This window comes from Heliconius melpomene, chromosome 6 (genome assembly GCF_056956725.1).
Source record: "Heliconius melpomene rosina isolate 202511_hmr_F chromosome 6, ASM5695672v1, whole genome shotgun sequence".
Taxonomy (NCBI): domain Eukaryota; kingdom Metazoa; phylum Arthropoda; class Insecta; order Lepidoptera; family Nymphalidae; genus Heliconius; species Heliconius melpomene.
In genome coordinates this window covers 7,672,514-7,692,747 of record NC_140394.1, presented here as the reverse complement: position 1 = coordinate 7,692,747, position 20,234 = coordinate 7,672,514, and the positions used below count along the sequence as shown (strand labels likewise).

The window sequence follows — 20,234 nt, the reverse complement described above, 5'->3', positions numbered from 1 at the left end:
AGTAATAATCCACTATAAGTAATTTTTTTATCCACACATTTGCATTTTTATGCAAAGACGATGACGAGACGAAAAACGAAATAAAAAAGGATAATTAAAAAATATCAAAATTTCAGTGTTCAACAACATGCGGCCGTGGAGTTTCACATCGTCCTTTGATTTGTCCCGCCCAAGACGATAACCTTTGCGGACCTAAACCCCGCGAGCTCCGCCGCAGGTGTCGCCTCCGCCGCTGTCCCCCGCGGCCTGTCTACGACTGTCCCGACACTGACGGCGCGCAGTATTGCGAACTGTTCACCAAAGATCAGCTAGAGAGGAACTGCGTGGTACCACCCTTTAAGAAGTATTGTTGTAATGCTTGTAGAACTATTAGCCATGGCGTATAGGGAGTTCAATTTAAATGGATCTGATAGTATGTATCGTTTCAGCATATTATGTTTCTTATTTCATATAATAAACTAAATACACTTATGAGAGTTTAAGTATTTAGAATAAAGTAAATCATGTCAATTTTTCAGGTAATTCAGGTTAATACAATAAGCGACAGCTTTATTAAAAAATTTAAAGAATAAACTTAAATATTTGGATTTTTCTGTAAAATTATTGAATTAAATTACAAATCGACTTCATCTACTTACGTTATGATTTAGAAAAAGAACAATAATCTATGAATGTTTTATACTTAGGCAATAAAATTTAAATAGAATCGTATATTAAAGTTACTTTCTAAGTCTTTATAAAATTCATAATAAACGAACTATCATAGTTGCGATGGGCATTTTTAAATAATTTAAAATAGTCTTATTTTATAATTAAATAAATTAGTGTAATTATTTTCTATTTATAATTACATTTTTTATGGAACAAATATTTTACAATGACAAAAAACCAAAAATATTTAAGCATAGAGCTGAAAAAAAGTTATCGACTAGGGAAAATTGTTTTAAGGAGTCACAGCAAAATTATATTTCAATTACTTTTATGTTTTTTTAAATTATCTACCTCAAAAGATAACTAAGATAACTTTTTTGTTCATGTCATTAATTGCTTTAATTTTAAACATTTTAAGCATTTAATTTACATAAGTAATATTTATCATTTCGCATATTATCTACAATAGTATACTGTTAATATAAACAATATTTAGTATTTCCATTTTAGTATTTCCTTAGACAAACAAAACGTTTGTCTGTCGCGCTGAAACCCCGTATAGAATACAAAAGGAACTCTGATATTACGGAGAGTATTTCTGATGATATATTCATTAGAAGAACCTGTCGTAGCAAAAAGTTTATTTTTAAAATAAAAAAATAAAAACCTATACTTTTTCATATTTGACAATGAAATAACTTTAAAATATATAAGTACATTAAGGAAATAAGGAAATAAATACACTCGTATGTGTCACGAAAGTAATATGTGGGGAGAAGCGTCTGTTTTCTTCCCACAACAACCCAGTAATTAAATATCGTAGTTTAATTTACACAAGTATTTTCTATAGAGTAGTATTTGTATTAACCTTATTTATGTAAGTAGAATTAAGTTTATTTAATAATAAGAACGAAGTGCCATAAAATGTATACACTTCATAGAATAAATAAATTGATATTGTAAGGATTCGTTTTATTTCAAAATATACTTCAGGAGAAAAATATTTTTTGCTAATAAAATATACGTACAGAACTTGTAAATATTTTATATATACATACATCTTAATCATCTATCCGTTGTTGTTTCAATTATAATTATTATTGAAAAATCTAATTTAAATGCAATTTTAATATGCTCCTTAAAGCATGAAAAACTAACGTAATAGCTAAACGTGTTAAATAAAAAACACTACAATATTATCATATTAAGAAAAATAAAGGTAGTACTTCTTACATTCATGGAATGCTTGATTTTTTTTCAAATTCAAGCTTTAACAGAGTAGGCAGAGAATCTAGTGCCAGGATACTCCATTCTCCGCTTTTCCCTCCAATTCTGGACACTGTATGTTGAGTGACGGAAATCTACAACTCGCTTTGTTTTTCCAGAGTGTCAATTTTTTTTTATTCTACTGAACAGAAATCAAAACCACAGTCATCGCAATTACAGGCAAATACTGATTCACGTCGCCACAGTAGCACTCGATATTAAATTTAACATCCATAAAAATAAAATTTTTATTAATTTCTCAAATAGTTTTTTAAATTTCTAAACACAACTAAGTTACGATTGCAAAGAGTCAAATTTTCAAAATTCCCATTTTTTATACTGGCAATAAAAGGCCTAGTTTAACTGCGGGTATATCACGTACAAAATAACTTTAGCGCACACACGGTGCAGGTCGAATGTATGAACATGTTCATTTTATGACCCATAAAGTGAATATTGCTCTTTTGTAAGGCTTCCAGGATAAAACGTTAAGTGGGGAAAGAATGTTGTTATTAATTAATGATAGGAGATAAGTGATTAGAATTAATTAATAAAAATTTATTTATTAATTAATAAAAAAGATAAGTGATTGGATACTAAATATTATAATTAAAGTTGATCTATTTAAGGATTTTGTTAGTTATAGTATGTATATTTAGTTATGTTTTATATCATGCAGAATATGAACTTCTATGAATTCATTCTTACAAAGAATATTTTTTTAGATTATATATGTATTTATAATAAGAGCAGCACAGCAACTTGTGCAATATATTTTATTTTGAAAAAAAAAACAAATAGAAAACAACAAAAAGAAGCATATGCTTCTTAAATTATATGATATCCTTTGTTCCTTTTAACATAAAAAAAACGATATAGCTTAAAATAATGAAACAGAAACCGATTTTTGAAAATTATTTTTAAATTGAAATATAAAAAATGAATAATAAAATAAAGAAAATAATATTATTTTTTCCTAGAACAGAATATGATAAGTATGTAAACAATATATCACTACCCCCACCATCATTAAAGACAATCATGGTGTTATTTCAGATGAACATTTACAGGTACGGTAAACTACACGTGTAACTTGCGCGCTTACAGTGTATAAGTGTAAAAAAAACGATTAAAATCATTACCTTTGCCTACGAAGGTATCTCCATAAGTCAAAAAGCTCCAGAAGCTATCTCCGAAAGGGTCTCAACAACCAACGAGACAAATGTGCTTGCATTTACTCGTGTTTTTATTGTTTTTTTTATATTGTATATTTAAGTTGCCTTTAGCTGAGGGCTAAAGGCAACTTAAATATACAATAAATTAATATGCTTAAATTGTAAATACATCCCTAGTTTCGATAACTATATTGAATAATGACACTTTGGCTCTGCATAGAGACGTCTCCTCGCTGTGCGTTCTCTATCGCATTTATCATGGTGAGTGTTCTGAAGAACTGTTTGACCTGTTACCTGCCGCCGAATTTTCTAACCGCACAGCACGTCACAAACTTAAATATCATCCACACCATCTGGATGCGTGGCACTCCACTACTGTGCGGTTTCGTAGGAATTTCCTTCCGCGCGCCACCAAACTGTAGAATAGCCTACCCGCGGCAGTGTTTCCAGGTCGGTACGATATGGGTACCTTCAAAAAGCGCGTCTATCTCCACCTCAAAGGCCGGCAACGCACCTGTAGCTCCTCTGGTGCTGCACGGGGTCGTGGGCGGCGGTGATTATCATCAGGTGACCCTAACGCTCGTTTGCCTTGTCCTTTTTCCATAAAAAAAAATAATAATAATAATTTTGTAATAAGACAATTTATATACTGCCTTTATTATTTCATACAGTATACAAATAATTGTTTTAAAAATGCATTTTACACAATTTTGATATCTTAAATAGTAACACAGTATGTGGAAATACACATTACAGTACGACTATACTGAAAAGAGGCGAATTTGCGTTAACTGATTCTAAATGAGAAAATCAGAAAATATGTCATTTTCTATTCAGATTCGCAGACAACGATAAACTTTGCACAAAAACCTCCACAATTCGCTGATTTCCATAAAAGCTTTGCGAAGCGAACGATTGTATTGGAATGAGCATGAAAGTCGACGACGCTGACTTTCATAAATATCCCAAAGGCATTAACGTATGTAATAACTTATCAGATTGCTAAACTGCTATGTTGTTCATGAGGGGACATTTCCACTATCCTTTTATGTTATATAATAGAAATTATTACTTCATACTTGTATTACTGACATGAATTGAAAGAGAATTTTTCTGCCAGTTTAGGACAACTAATTAATTTCGACAAATATAAACTTTTTTTAACTTCATGCTGTATCCCGGACGAAGCAGTGGTAGGCAAAGAATATCTAATGCTCACACACCATTCCCCATTTCCCGCCCATTAATCTTTCAGTGTCATTGTTAGTCGAATGGCCCACGCAACAATATCACAAAATTTCGTATAAAAACCCACCGACCCCATTAATATACCATCTTTTTTTATATATTAGCACAAATAAATCTAAGTTTATATATATATATATATCTGTCCTCATATATCTTTATACATCCTTTACGATGGAAAGTAGTATAAATATCTTGTCATAAAATCATTTTATTCAACGTAAACTTGAGTGTAGAGTCATGGAGAATATTTGAACTCGATTAAAACTCTTGTTCAGCTGAAAGTAATCTACTCTCAGTGTAAAAGGTTTTATTATTTTCCCAAATACTTCTCCCTGAATTCTTGAACAGAATCGATTATTCGCAGGCTTTAAACGTAAACGCTATGTAAAGTAGCTATTTCTTAATTATAAAGGTTGTTTAAATTGAAGCAAGCAGAAATGTTAGGTTGTGTATTGATTTTTAGTCTTTAGATGTTTTGATTCATTGTACTTTGAATTCATTTCATTGGAGATTCACCATTTTGAAATAAAACGACTTGTTTTTATCATACGGCTTATATAGTAACTTGAAAACTGATGAAAAAAGCAAAAACAATTTTTTTTCTCTGTTGTAATAAAGTAGAGCGTAAAAAATAATGTTAATTGCCTTTATACTCTATTATCTTGTACAAATAAATGTTAATAAGCATTTTCAAGTAACATTTTGGACCAGCCTCGTTGCCAACTTTGAAAGTGAGTTGTCAATATCCATTGTGGGTTTCGGGCGGAAAAGTAATTTGATTCCAGATAAGCAAATAAACCAATTTGCATACATTTTAACCGTTTCGCACCCGCCGTCATTATGTATTCATAGATTTACTGGGAATAAGTGCTCGATCTAAGAGAAATAAAAATATTTAAATTCATTTAAAATACGCTTCAATAGCTTCAATTTAAATATTTGGAGCCTATACCATAATGTAATAATATTATAATTTATGAATACATACAAAATATGAATTGTTTTTATATTTCTTGGGATTTTATCATTCTCACTACTTCTTAAATGCCTAAAATATATTACTAAACTCTGTAAAATGCTTCTAAATACATATTTTTCAATAGAACCCCGATCATTAGCAATTCCTATTATTTTGGACTTGGATGATTTGTCAAGTTCTTTATAGTGGTTAGATCATAACTTGTTTAATTGTTAAAGGGTTGTAAATATAATATCTATTTAGGTAATGTGGATATTAACTTTTTAGAAGATAATTTCTGTCTCTAACAAACCAAGTCTACCTCGCTCTGGTAACTAGGCAAAGCGCTGCATTGAGTCCCGCCACCCAATATGCAAGGTTCCCAGGTTCCCTCTGTCTACCCTACTAATTGAGGGATACTGCGTGAAGCCGAAAAAATACATTATATTTACAATACATTACAAAAGGTACTTTCTGTCTATAACAAACCAAGTCTATCTCATTTATGAGCAGCCAATTCCTAGAACACATGTAATACTGTTTGAATACTGTTTGACAGATTAGATATGCATACGGTGGTGACATTTTAAGCGTGTTAATAGACATAAGAATCTCTTTGTTATTATGTTATGCTTTGAAGTATTCAGAATTACTACAGTAAATTCAATTGAGAATGATTTAAAATGTATATCCAGTGCCGGTTTTAGCACTTCCGGCGCCCTGGGCGAAGTTTTTTCGGCGCCCCCTAACTACAATTCAATAACATACAAAAAAGGGAATGGGTACAACGAAATAACCGTCTATTTAAAAAAAACCAATAAAATTTCACTTCTTCTAGCCTTACTATCTGCGAACTCTATTGAAAAACCCTCCTCGGTTAGAAAATTCAGCAGCAGGCAACAGGTCAAACAGTTCTCCAGAAGACTCCCCGTAATCCGTAATCAAAGTCGACGATCACTTTGTTTTTTTTTTAGATCTTAGACCATTTTAAAGGGCGTCAAGTCTCCTAAGCCGCACCGGACAGCAAATACCCTAGCTACGCCACTGCAGCGAGGAGATATCTTTGCGCAAAGCGCCCTAAACGGGCATCTACGGCGCCCTTTTTATCCGGCGCCCCTGGGCGGTCGCCCAGCCTCGCCCTACCCTAACGCCACTACTGTCTATATCTTCCTGCCTGTAATTTTATCGTTGACTTATTTTAGGATAATTTGAATTTTAAATATATTATAGACAACATATTCCACAGCTCAACACTAAATTTTTTCTTTTAATAAATTAACTCACTGTGGATGTCCAAGAAACAAGTGTTGGTGCTCCACTTATGTGCTCATGCTCATGTGACTCATAGAGTCGTCTAAATTGTTGGGGACCCAATAATTTGTGGCTTGACAAATGGCTTTGCGTAGAGACGGCTCCTCGCTGTGCGTTCTCTATCACATTTATCACGGGGAGTGTTCTGGAGAACTATTTGACCTGCCACCGAGTTTTCTAACCGCACAGTACCTGGGAACCTTCAAATAACGCGGCAATGCACCTATAGCTATTTTGGTGTTACACGGGGTCATGGGCAGCGGTGATCACTTACCATCAGGTCACCCGCTCGTTTGCCTAGTCTTTTTCCATAAAAAACTCAGTTTTTTTACAAAATACCTAATATAATATAGTGTGCCCAATATCACACATATTATGTGAGAAACAAAGCGGCATCTAATATACATAAATATATTACTGCGGCTCGTTGACTTCATTTGCGTGACCCTTTATAGCCTTTATGACCTTTACCATACTACTTTACTTTACCACCCGTCGTGCGTAAGTAGACCATATAAATCTTTACTTCTGTCGTGATTATGACACCCACAATGTCAAGAATGGGCATGTATCGAAGTCAGCATACAGCTGAGAAACTCAGCCCTTACATCAATCAGGTGGATTTTACATCAGCTATTTTAGACCCTACAATATTAAAATGTCATTAGTAATGTCTCGTATAATAAGAAAAAACATCTTTAAAAATGCATACAATATCTATTTACATATATACACTAAAATATTTTACTATCATATACCATCTTAAAATATTATTAAAAACATTATATTCATATTTCATTACGAATATACGAGTATTTTTTTAATATTACAGACCACAAAATACTTCAGAGTAGATCCTAAAAATCTTCCTTTTTAATAAAGCAAATATATCGTGCGTTTGTTGAATATTAACAATATGGGCGGCCAAACCGCGCGTGCTCAGAATCTAATAGCCTAAAGCTTTATTCAGTACCATTGAAAAGGTATCTTTGTACGCAAGTTCGTGACATCATTTTCATATAAAACTATAATACCGTATTCTTAAGAAATACTTGGAATAGCTGCTATAATGAATAGCTTACGTATTTTGATATTTAAGTTTAAGTTTATTTTTAGTACCTAATGATTCGAGGGATACGTGATAAGTGGAGAAACTCTAGGACTCTTCACTTCTTCACTTTATATAGGAAATGAAAATAGTATATTTCTCCGAGTAGCGATTGAACCCACACCCATTTTAACATCACAGTTTATTTTTTTACTAGGTCTATAACATTTACTAAGCGTCTGTTTGTTAAAAGGTTTAATTATCTCCAAGTTACACGTGTTTATATCGAATATCAAAGCTACTATATTAATAATAATAAAAATGAAATTTAAAAACCGTAACGTGTATAAACTTTACAAATTTATACGATTTTCTATGCCTAATATTAACATTGTTGATTAAAATCGAAGTAATATTTCAACATAAAATATATATTACAATCATTACCTATTAATATATAGTAGACGTCTGGTTGTGTTTTGAAGTCATGATGGGTCACAAAATGGGACGACAGCTAAGGTTGATTTTGTGGCTCCTAATAGCTGCTTGGATTGAAGTAAATATTGTACAATAATATTCATTATATATTTTTTAAATTAAAATATAAGGTATAATCGTATTAAATAATTCTTTTTTTTTTTCAATTAAAAATATTTCGAATTAGATGACGCATCAAAACACTTATCTTAGTCTAAATAACTTTTAAGTTTCCTTAACAGAAAGACTTATTTTGCTTTCCATCCTGAACCTTAATTATTTTAAATGTCATTTTAAGTTGGGGGAGGACGGGGTACAGTTAAAACATTGCAGTGTTTATAGACTATAGCATCGGATATACGGATGGATATTAAGTGAATATTAAGTATTATATATCTGTCTACTAATAATCTATATTATTTGAATTTATTTACATATTTTATAAAAAAAATATGTCAACCAGGTCATTCTTCGTGGCAGGGTCCATTTTCGATACAAAAGCACTACGCTTGAAGAACAACGGAACACCAAAGTGCGCGTCCCGCGTTGTCACCCGTACCGTTCTCCCCTTATATACCTTTTTCTATCACTCGTGAGATATTCGCTATTTAACGCTGACTGTAGTAACAGACAGAATGTAGACGGTCTACAGTACCCTATATTATTTTTTAAATATATAATTATTTACAAGTACTATATGAATTGTTATATATTTTATACAGGTTTCTGCTGGACAAGGATTGATATCCCCAGACCCAACCCCATTACCAGCAACAGAAGAAAAGGATCCAAATCAACCAAAATACTACATTCTGGCACAGGAGGCTCTCCTTAAACATGTTTATGAAAATGACCCTACGGTAGCTTATAATGTCATACAAGTGAATAAGGCAACTGAAAAAATTGTCGCTGGAGTAGAAATCGATTTAGATTTCGTTGCATTAGCTACGAATTGTGTAACGAGTCTGTGCAACGGTTTAATAAGTTGCCATGCCGAAATATGGGTACGCGCGTGGTTAAATAGAAAAGATATTACAATTAAATGTACCCCAATTGTACAATAATCCAGCACAATTAAAGCAAAATAAACAAAAAGATGCTTAACCCTTTTTTTTTTAATTTAAAGTTTATGTTTATTTAATATGAAATTGTATATCTTTGAAAACATAACTTTCTTAATAATTATAAAAACATTTGTGTGCCCTCCATACAACGTGACATTGGCGAAGTGATTAGTGCTCAAATGGCACGCTCGAAGCGCCCTAAATAAAGAACTGAACTGAACTGATAAAAACATTAAATATAATAATACAAAATAATTTTAATAATGTTTATAATATAGCATACACGTGGCTATGGCAACGCCAACGCATATTATTATACGCGCCAATTAGTTCTATTATTATTATTGTTTTCTAATAAAATTAAATATATCTAGACACTACATTATCTAAAATTGTAATTGGAACGAGAGGTTTTACTAAAAGCGTGCATTTGGAGTAGGTATATTCATATATAGTTTCATAAACTATGACAATTCCTACAGAAACGTTACATATAAATTAGCGTCGTAGGCCGATAGTCACGAGCGACGGATGACAGACTACGGAAAACTATTTCAATCTGTATCTATTATAATATATCCCATCAAAAACATAAATGTAAAATGAAAGCCAAGTTTTGTAATAAAACGTATCCTTTCAGCGATAAAAGAAGTGAGATGTAAATGTATGCCAAGTTCAATGGTCAGTCCTGAAATTTATTTTTAACAATATAAAATATTTTATAACAACTGAAAATGTCCATTCTTCTTACAACTTGGAGACTTTATTTATGTGTAATATCTGACTTGGCTAGTTTTCATAAGAATTTACAGTAGAATCTGAGTAGAATAGAATTTGAATACATTCATTTATATCGATGTAAATTAATTTGAAAACTAGCCAAGTCAGATATTACACATAAATAAAGTCTCCAAGTTGTAAGAAGAATGGGCATTTTCAGTTGTTATAAAATATTTTATATTGTTAAAAATAAATTTCAGGACTGACCATTGAACTTGGCATACATTTACATCTCACTTCTTTTATCGCTGAAAGGATACGTTTTATTACAAAACTTGGCTTTCATTTTACATTTATGTTTTTGATGGGATATCATTACTTTTTGTTCAGAAATTATAAGTAGGAAGATTACAAGTACTTTTCCTATAGGAAGCTACTACGGCAAGAAACTCAAGAGTTGCTCTTTTTAAAACATAGTTTAGAGTAAGCGCTTCATAGGACATTTCTCTTCGCCGAATAAACCAAATAGGACACCGTTGTGATAATACACTTCTATCTTAATATTGTACAAATCTACTGCAGCCTTTATTTCAGAAGTAGCTCCGTACGTAGTTAAGCAAAGCATGTCTTCTTTAGAAGAGTAAGGATTCCCGTTTCGAGCGCTAGTGTAGATACTTAAATCATTCCAGTTACGCCATACGTACTCTACTATAGTCTCGCGCAATTTATTAGTTTGTTGTATATCAATACGCTCAAACAAAGAATATGCAATAGCATGTAAGAAACAGCTCCCATCGGGAGGCATTGGAACAATTCGGTGTAAGTTCTTGTTTCAACCACAAGCAATTCTATTGAACGACTCATTGTTCAACATGTCTTGGAAAAAATTTAAACAATAAGTTTATTAAGTGCTGACGGTACCAATCTGAATTGATATGATCCCAAGGTCGACTTCGTTCTCTGCCGTTTTCACAAATGTTCCTAAAACCAGTAAAATCATGAAACCCAGGCCAAAAAAACCATTAAAATATGAGCGCCTTCGTACAATAAAATATATCTAATATAATTAGGTATTTACTTTTTTATTATGGTCAATAATATTATGTTTTATTACTCTTAAGACGATATTTAATTAGGGGAATTGTGCTTAAGATGACATACTTTTTGTTTGAAGACAAATATTTCAAATAAATAAAGTCATCTGAGAACAGCATATTGCGTATTATTATATATTTCATAATCAACGAAATTATTTTAGTTTCAGAACAATCATCTTTCAAAAATCAAAAAAACAAATAAAAATCGCACTTAGGTCGACCAGTGTAAGACGACATATCTACAGGGTAAAATGACATACTTTTTTTTTTTTTAGTATGCCACTTAGTATGTGGCATAAAAACGCCATCATTATATGTCGAGCATAGTTCACAAATAAATAGTTTCTTCTTTGCTGAGGGGCTTTTAAACAGTATTAACGCCAGATTCATACATGTTGCAAATTTTATGAGGTTGGATTCCGTTATCAGTCACTTCCTTTTCCAAAAGGGAAATAAACTTCGTCACCTGCGGCTATTGAATGCCTTTGCTCTAGCAGCCTTATCCATATCTTCTTGTGACCAATATATATTCGTTTGTAATTGCCAGGCATTTTGTACGTAAAGCAAAAAAAATATATCGATTCTATTTATAAGGGTAAGATAGTATGCCATCTTATACTCACGTTTTGTATGTCATCTTACCCAATAGATATATGAATTTAATTTTAACCGTTGTGACAAAAATTTATAGGTTAGGATGCGCTTTTAGCGTTAGTTGTGTCATATAATAATCCTATTTTACATTTATAATAAGTTCAAATAGAAAATCTTTATCTTACATATCTTTTCACCATCAAGCAAAAGCGAAAGAAAAATTTGTTGCAATTGAAAAAAACGAAAACATGAATTATTTGCCCATCTGCATTCATTTGCACCCATACTGAATTTAAGCACTAGCTGCATCTACAGACACTCTCTAAAACGTAACAAGATCGCACTTAGCACTAATAGTTTCATCAATATTGGTAGTGTGTCATATTATCATAGTATGCCATCTTGAGCACAATTTCCCTATATATGAAAATTTATTATATTTATCTATGAATCTCGACTATAGTTTTTATTTTGTTGATTAAATGACAGTTGTCAGATTAGAAAGTAATTAATGTATGCTGCGTTTAGAAATCTGAAATAATAATAATTATTTTTTTCTAATTTTATTATTTTGTTGGAATAACTCAACACGCAATGCCTCCAGAGTTCGATGGAAAGAGGGGAACTGAGTGTCTTAACACTAGGTTCCCTCTGTCTACCCCGCTATGTGTGGGATACATCGTAAAGCAGATTTATTTACTTTTTATTATTTTGTTTAAGTAATTTTTAATTTTTTTTTTTTCTCTTATTTTTTTTATTAACAATTACTTAAATTTTTACTGTTAATAATTACTTTATAATTACTTCTGTTAAGATAGCTGGTAGGCTGCATATATCAAATTAAAAATCAAACCAGCTTCACGCTGTATCCCGCACACAGCAGAGTAGACAGAGAGAATCTAGTGTTAAGACACTCAGTAACTCCACTTTCCATCGAATTCTGGAGGCATTGCGTGTTGAGTGGCGGAACTCTACGCCGCGCTTTGCCTTGGTGGAAATATAATTTTAAATAAATATTTCAATTCCTCGAGTGGGAATCGAACTCACAACCAGTCCGTTTTACAGACACACTTTGTGCCCCGGTGCCACGACTGGCCTTACAGATAATATACTATTATTAAATTTTATATATATTTCTATCAATATATATATATATTTTTTATATTTATTTTTTAGTGTATTTTTTTTCTGTCTTAGGGTTCTGTACCTCGAAAGCAATAAAACAGAACCCTTATAGGATCTTATATAGGACTTAGTACTTAAATATTGTAATAATAATTTAATATCAAATACATTAATCGACTATGCAAATACTCTTAGTATAATAAGTACTAAAACATATGTTTAAATTATAATAAATAATAATGAAGGATGTTAATCCATTTATTATTTACATATATAAAAGGACTTGTCCTCGCTGACTGAGGTGAGACGCACTCACAGCCGTAACCGCTGATGGTAGAAACGTAAAGTTTGGACAGACGTTTACTTTCGTAATCTGGACATCCACTAAGAAGGGATTTTGAAAAATTTTTACTCTAAAGGGGTGAAATAGGGGTTGAAAGTTTGTATGGATTTTTTTTTAAATCGGCACCGATTTTTATAAAATTTGAAATTTAGATTTTTAAAAGTATTTAATTGAATACGTGTTTTATTGTTTTCTAGAATTTTCCCGCTAAGGGTGCAAATAAGGGGTTGAAAGTTTGTATGGAAAAATCTTTAAACCGCCACCGATTTTAATAAACTTTTTAAGTTTAGACTCTTAAAAATATTTCATTGAACACATGTTTCATGGGTTATTAGAATTCACCCCTAAATACGCAAGCGAAGCTGCGCGCGTCCGCTAGGAATAAATAATAATGAAGGATGTTAATCCATTTATTATATTTTTATATTTTTACGTGAAGCCCTTGAAGTCCACATGATGACAGGCTTTCTCAGGACATAAATTAGAGTCATTTTCAGCTACAAATGGAGACATATCTTATCTTAAAATATACTTGAAAGCATCATGTTGTTGTAGATGGCTTACGTAAGTAATAGTGAAGTTAGTCTACAAAACAAATAAAATATTTACTAACGTGTGACATAAATAAAAGCAACAATATATATATAATGCATTGCTCTTATATTATGCCAGGCGCTACACTATAAGTAAATGTTCCTAATTGAATCTATTTATTGAAAAATTATAGGAAAATGTTAAAAAAATACTAGTTTCGGATTTTTTCCTTTACATACACCCAATTACTTAACCGGATGCTAAATTTCACCATTCCAGGTCATCTGGAACTTGGTTAACATTAAGGTCTATAGGTCAGTCACCCCCCTAAAAATTTACGATTTTTGGACGTCATTATCTAAATAACTGTTTGAGCTGTGTTTATGAAATTTAATGCACGTATACAGGTAGGGGGTCTAAATATTTGAGCTAAATATGATAGGTTTAGGTGGAATAGTTTTTGAGTTACGAATAGGTAAAAAGTGGCTTCAAATGGTTCGTGTAAAATAACACACGGTGCTGCTCGCCAGTTCTGTTCGTAAAAAAACTTGGCCACGCGCTCCGCGCGTTTTAAATGAATTTTGACTTTTCATAAAAAATTATGCACATTTTGTACATGGCTTGTTAAGGCGAAAGACACTTCGATTATTGTTGGTGTCATTTACATCTTCTCTCATTAAAAGAACAATAATTTTCCTACATTATTTATTAAATAAGAAAAAAGATTACTTAAAGCAATAAAACCGCCTTTGCATACGTGTTTTTCTTTTATTTTTATTTATGTTGTTCTTTCTATATATTTCTTATGTGTGCAATAAAGTATATTCTATTCTATTCTAAAGTATGACAATACTAAAGATTATAATATTTAGATTAGATAGATCTAAAGATTTATCTTTACAAGTAGTACCTACCTATCTTTGAAAAGACTTAATTAAATAAGATAAAGATTACAATATTAAAAATAAAAATTAAATTAAATCAGCTTCACGCTGTATCCCGCATACGATACGCTAGGCAGAGGGAACATAGTGTTAAGACACTCCGTTCCCCACTTTCCGCCGAATTCTGGCGGAACTCAACGCCGCGCTTTTTGCCTCGATACCAGAGCGGAGAAACGGTCTGTAACTAAATATTTCGTTTCCTCGCGAGGGGATCGAATCCACAACCGTCGCGTTACAGTCACACCCTTGTGCCCCTGCACCACGACAACCTTTATTGTTATAATATTAAAACCATTATAATATTATTTCATAACTAAGAATTGAGAAAATTTAAAAATAAATGACATAATAATCATTATAATGATCTGAATAGAACATATCTATTACTGAGTTGTTTATATTTTTAATAAATGTATTAACAAAGGAACTTTCTTTCAATTATGAAACGGAAAACTAATATCATTGCTTAAGAACAGCGAATGTACTCGTAGTAATTCCGACCACGAAAGTTTTCTAGAAAAAATCACTCAATTAGTAATAAGAAATATTCAATGCTTCTTAACTTAAGTGTATTTTACCGTAAAAAAATATGAAAAAATAAAAAAGAAAAATATTTTTTTTTATAATACTTGGAAGGTAATGTCTGTCAGTGCATCGCTTAAATCTTGTAGAAATGATAATTAAAAATGTTTAACGCCAATATTCTGTTGAAACTTCAGTTCAATTTTATGCAATCCTACTTTTTTAAGCGACTTCTGTATTAGAAGGTTCAATTTGATTTGAAATTTGAAGGGATCAATTTGATTTTTTTTTCACTAGGTTTTAGGTCTAAAAAAGGAATGATTAAACCGATTTTAATGATTCCTGTTTTACCTGAAAGTTAAATCTTCGCGTGTGATCCCATTTTAATTTGGTCCATTTCTGACGATGGTATCCACAAAAAAAACTACACAAATCTTAAATTTGCATTAAGTACGAGCGCGACAAATGCACGAATAACTCAATATGACTCCAGCCGATTTCAATTATTCTTTTTTTTTATTTGAAAACACACTTCAAGGGTACTTTGACAAAAGTTTGGTTAGGTTCTGAATATGGAATCCGGTTAAAAAAATATCAAAATTCATTCCATCAATTAATTTCATTCAATCTGAATGAAATTAATCGACTGAATGAATAATTGAATGAATATTTTAGATTTTCCCCATTTATATCGTTCAAAATCTTCCATTATTAATAGGGAGAGAGGGAACATTGATACATATGGCACATCGATGCAGTAGACATAACATGAAAATAAAACACGATTGAAAAGTAGGTACTATAAGCACACCACGAAAGGCGGCTTTCAACAAATATTTACCTCTGAAAATGAATTTAATTTATTCAATAGTTCTGTTTCTTCCGTAACTAAATGATTTCTTCCAATATTTTTATACTAAGTACTGCATAAAAGATTAATTAATAAGTTCACATCCTACATAATTTAATTTTTACATCAAATGTCACAGTTAAAAGCAAATAGTTGCAACTGGATGGAGTTTTTTGGCCCAGTGGTACATTCGGATTTGTGTGACAGGAACGTTACACCTGCTGTCAAAAATGTTGGTAACGAGGTAAGGGCATCCTGGAATTGTGTTGCGAAAACCAAATGTGAACTGTGGAAACAGGATATTTCCTTTTCCCATCTTCCCCCGTCTCTCCCACAATAAAATTACAATAATAGCCAATAAGCATTTATATGCTAAGTGAGCTAAGTTTTTAAAATAATTTTATTTATTAATAAGTACTTATTAAAAAAAACTTATACATAAAAAGACCGAAAAAAGCTCTGGCCAAGTAGCTAGATTGATTCCTATATTCATAGTTATTAAATGAACAACCGTAACATCTGTTAACTTAACGAATCAATATAATTTTTCATGCTAAATAATAAAATTGATCAATCATGTGATATTTTTATGTCAAGTATTAGTAAACTTATAAATATAAAGTAATACCATTTAGTTTTATTGCACAGTCTACAACGACCAGTGCACTGAAACACTATAAAAATGGGACTTAAATATACACTTACGCTTATTTTGCCTTTCGTGATAGCTGCCTCGGCTTACGTAAGTCATAACAATCTTTTTAATTTTATTTCCTATTCCAATAAATATGCAGTTATTTAGGTTGATCAAAAAAAATCAGCTTCACGCTGTATCCCGCACATAGCATAGGGTAGGCAGAGGGAATTTCGTGTTAATGTGTCCATTGCCCACTTTCTTCCGAATTCTGGAGGCATTGGGTGTTGCGTGGCAGAACTCAACGCCGCGCTTTACCTCGACACCAGAGCGAAGAAAGTGAATTATAAACGTAAATAAATATTTCATTTCCTCGAGTGGGGATCAAACCCACCACCGTCGCGTTACAGTCACACTCTTGTGCCGCTGCGCCACGACGGTATTTATGTTGATTAGAGTGACAAAAGATTTTGCCAACTCAAATTTTTTAGAGTGCCGTTTTTATTTTGACGCATCAAAACAAGAAAGACGAACCATTGCAAATCAGATTCGTCCACCAAGGGTTCTGTACTAATTTCCGAATTCGGATCCGGCAGTTTTACTTGAGATGGCGCATATATAGGTTCCTCTGGAGACATAGCCACCGATGGCTTGAACCCTTGTACCACAGTCGGAAAAGTGTCTTTTTTAATATTTTAAAATTATTATTTTATAAAAAAATCTATTTACAGACGTAAAAAAAAATATTTCTCTCGTATAATAAAAGTTTATATTATTATTTACTAAGCGTAAATAAATAATTCAGTAATCATCGTTTCGTCTCTGTATTTGTCTTGATTGTATTATTTTAAAACAGATATATTTATATCATATAATATGAATTGGTTACCTGTTAAATTTGTTTATTTTTTATTTTATTTTTTATTTAGGGATACTCTCCTGTTGGAGGAGAAGTGGAGAAGGATCCTACTAAAGTGCAGTATACCCTTTTGGCGCAAGAGGCTCTTATTAAATATGCAAATGACAATGGTGCCTCAACATCTTACAATGTGTTGCAAGTGACCAGAGTAACTGAACAGATAGTATCGGGTTTTATATTTAGAATTGACTTCTTTGGAGTACCAACAAATTGTTATAAGGTCGCCACAGGCGGATGTAGCGTGATAAGCTGTCACGCTGAGATACTAGACGTGCCATGGTTAAAGAAGAGAGACGTCAAAACCAAATGTACACCTTTAGCACTGTAGTATATTCTGTTCGACACAATATACTACACTAAAAAAACAAATAAATGAAAATACAAATTGATTAATTGATTGATTGATTTTAATTTTATACATTTCCATCTTATTTATTTATACTAGAGACACTCACGCGGCTTCGCCCGCTTAATGTACTGAATTATTTATTTAAAACACTAAATTACTTTCGTGTTGTAATATGTTGTTTATATTTGGGCCCTCTTGGCGCAGCGGCATTTCTTCGCTGGTGTCAAGGCAAAGCGCAGCATTGAGTTCTGCCACTCAACAGAAGTAGAATCAATAAAATGGTTTAATTTATCCAAGTTTATCTATGTATATATAAATAAAAGTTAATTGTCTATGTAATTAGGAATCAGAAGTGAAATATATTAAAATGAGATTAATAAAGTTACAAAATACAAATGTATTTACTGAAAATCAAATCAACTATTAACACAAATGTTATTAAGTAGAAACTAGAATATACTATTATATAGCATAGGATATACTATTGTTAATATAAAGAAACTTCAACATTTTTTATGAAAATTATTTCAAATAATTTTGCAATGTAGAAACACTGTTTAAGAAATTCAAGTAGAGGTTTCTGGTGTACGAGTATATCGGTTTTCTTAATAACATCAACCTCCATTGATATTTTATTCTCATATAATCGACTGACGCCAGTAAGAAGAGTAAGCTGGAGTCTCCTGAAGAATAGTCCCGAAGAAAGTTTTATCGTTTTTGAAAGCAAAAACGACTGAGAATTACCAAAGACCAAAGTATCAAGAGGATTCCATGGTACCTTTGCCACTATTCCAAATGGATAGGTATTTCATATTATTTTTTAATTATAATATTATTACAGAATATTAAAAGAACTTATACACAAAAAGACAGAAAAACCTCACAGCTTGCAGCTAGATTACTATGTACGTACATAGTTATAAAATTAAGAACCGTAACATCTGTCAACATACTAAATCAATATAATTTTTCACGCTTAATGTTAAAATTACGTTATTGAATCATGTGACATTTTTTTAATGTCAAACAATAATATAGATACAAGTATAAATTAACATCACCGGCGTTTAACGCACAGTCTACATCTAGCAGTGCACTGAAACGTTCTAAATACCACAAAATGGATGTTAAATGTACTTTTATTTTGATTTTGCCTTTCGTGGTCGCCGCCTCGGCTTCCGTAAGTTATCTTTTTAATTTTAGTTCCTATTTAAAATTAATATGCATTTATTTATGTTAATTAGAGTGACAATAAAGTTTCCAACTTACTTTTTAAAGTAAGTTGATCGGGGTTTCTTTAGTCTTTAAACGTTTTGTGCCACAAAAACTAATATTATTAATTATTATTATACTATTATGATATAAAAAACATATGTAACACGTATATTTACACTAACCAATCTTTATTGCAATAAAAAAATTCTAACACAAAGGTTACCTGGAAGATATCGCCGATTAACGATAAGGCCGCTTTTTGTGTGTGGATTGCTTTATTTTTTTTTCTTTTATCTAAATAATAATTTACTAAGTGTAAATAAATAATCAGTAATAACATATGCCATAATTTAGATGTAGAAATAAAAGCCTTTTACAATTAGGTACCTACTTACATTACAAAAATACATGGTTTCTTCTCTGCACTGGTCTCGACTGCATTATTTAAACCAGAAATATATATTTATATCTTACCTTGAACTGGTAGTATAAAAATTTTGGATATCTATTTAAAATCATATAATACGAATTGATTACTTGTTACATATACTTATATCTAATATTTTTATGTTTAGTCACTTGTTGGAGCACCAGTGGAAAAGGATCCTAATGATGCGAAGTATACCCTTTTGGCGCAAGAGGCTCTTGTTAAATATTCAAATGACAATGGTGCCTCAATATCGTACAATGTGTTGCAAGTGACCAGAGCGTCTGAACAGGTGGTGGCGGGCATCTATTATAGAATAGACTTCTTTGGAGTACCAACAAACTGTTCCACGGTCGCCGCAGACGGATGTAGCGTGATTAGTTGTCACGCTGACATAGTAGACGTGCCGTGGTTAAAGAAGAGAGACATTACAACCAAATGTACACCAAACGCAAACAAATAAAAATTATACAAATTAGTTGATTGGTTTAATTTTATACATTTCTATTTTATTTATTTATACTAGCGACCCGCTCGCGGCTTCGCCCGCTTTAACTATTGAATTATTTATTTCAAACACTGAATTACGTTCAATTTTAATTTATATTTAATTAATATATAATATACATTTGCGGTGCACTTAAGATATCTAATATGAAAATAATTAACACCTTGAGGTTGCATAATCGTAGTTCTCATTCAATTGTAGTGAAAAAACACAACTTATCTGTACTAATAATAAAATTGTAACTTCTATCATGGA

At 31.7% G+C, this 20,234-nt stretch overlaps 2 protein-coding genes across 3 annotated transcripts in view; both read left to right on the top strand.

Moving 5' to 3' along the window:
* LOC146538311 (A disintegrin and metalloproteinase with thrombospondin motifs 1-like) overlaps nucleotides 1–1,614 on the top strand; it is a 47,806-nt gene extending 46,192 nt beyond the window's left edge. For both annotated transcript variants that reach the window (XM_085186630.1, XM_085186629.1), the window contains exon 17: nucleotides 117–1,614. In XM_085186630.1, the coding sequence (XP_085042756.1) occupies nucleotides 117–386 (270 nt within the window). In that variant the 3' untranslated portion in view covers nucleotides 387–1,614. The remainder of the gene's footprint in view (nucleotides 1–116) is intronic.
* Nucleotides 1,615–8,147: 6,533 nt separating this feature from the next.
* LOC146538310 (kininogen-1) lies at nucleotides 8,148–19,934 on the top strand. The gene is made up of 7 exons (XM_085187041.1): nucleotides 8,148–8,213; nucleotides 8,857–8,994; nucleotides 16,067–16,171; nucleotides 17,491–17,807; nucleotides 18,034–18,057; nucleotides 18,868–19,009; nucleotides 19,620–19,934. Exons 1-7 carry the CDS (start codon nucleotides 8,148–8,150, stop codon nucleotides 19,932–19,934), a joined length of 1,107 nt encoding a protein of 368 aa, XP_085043167.1.
* Nucleotides 19,935–20,234: the final 300 nt, after the last annotated feature.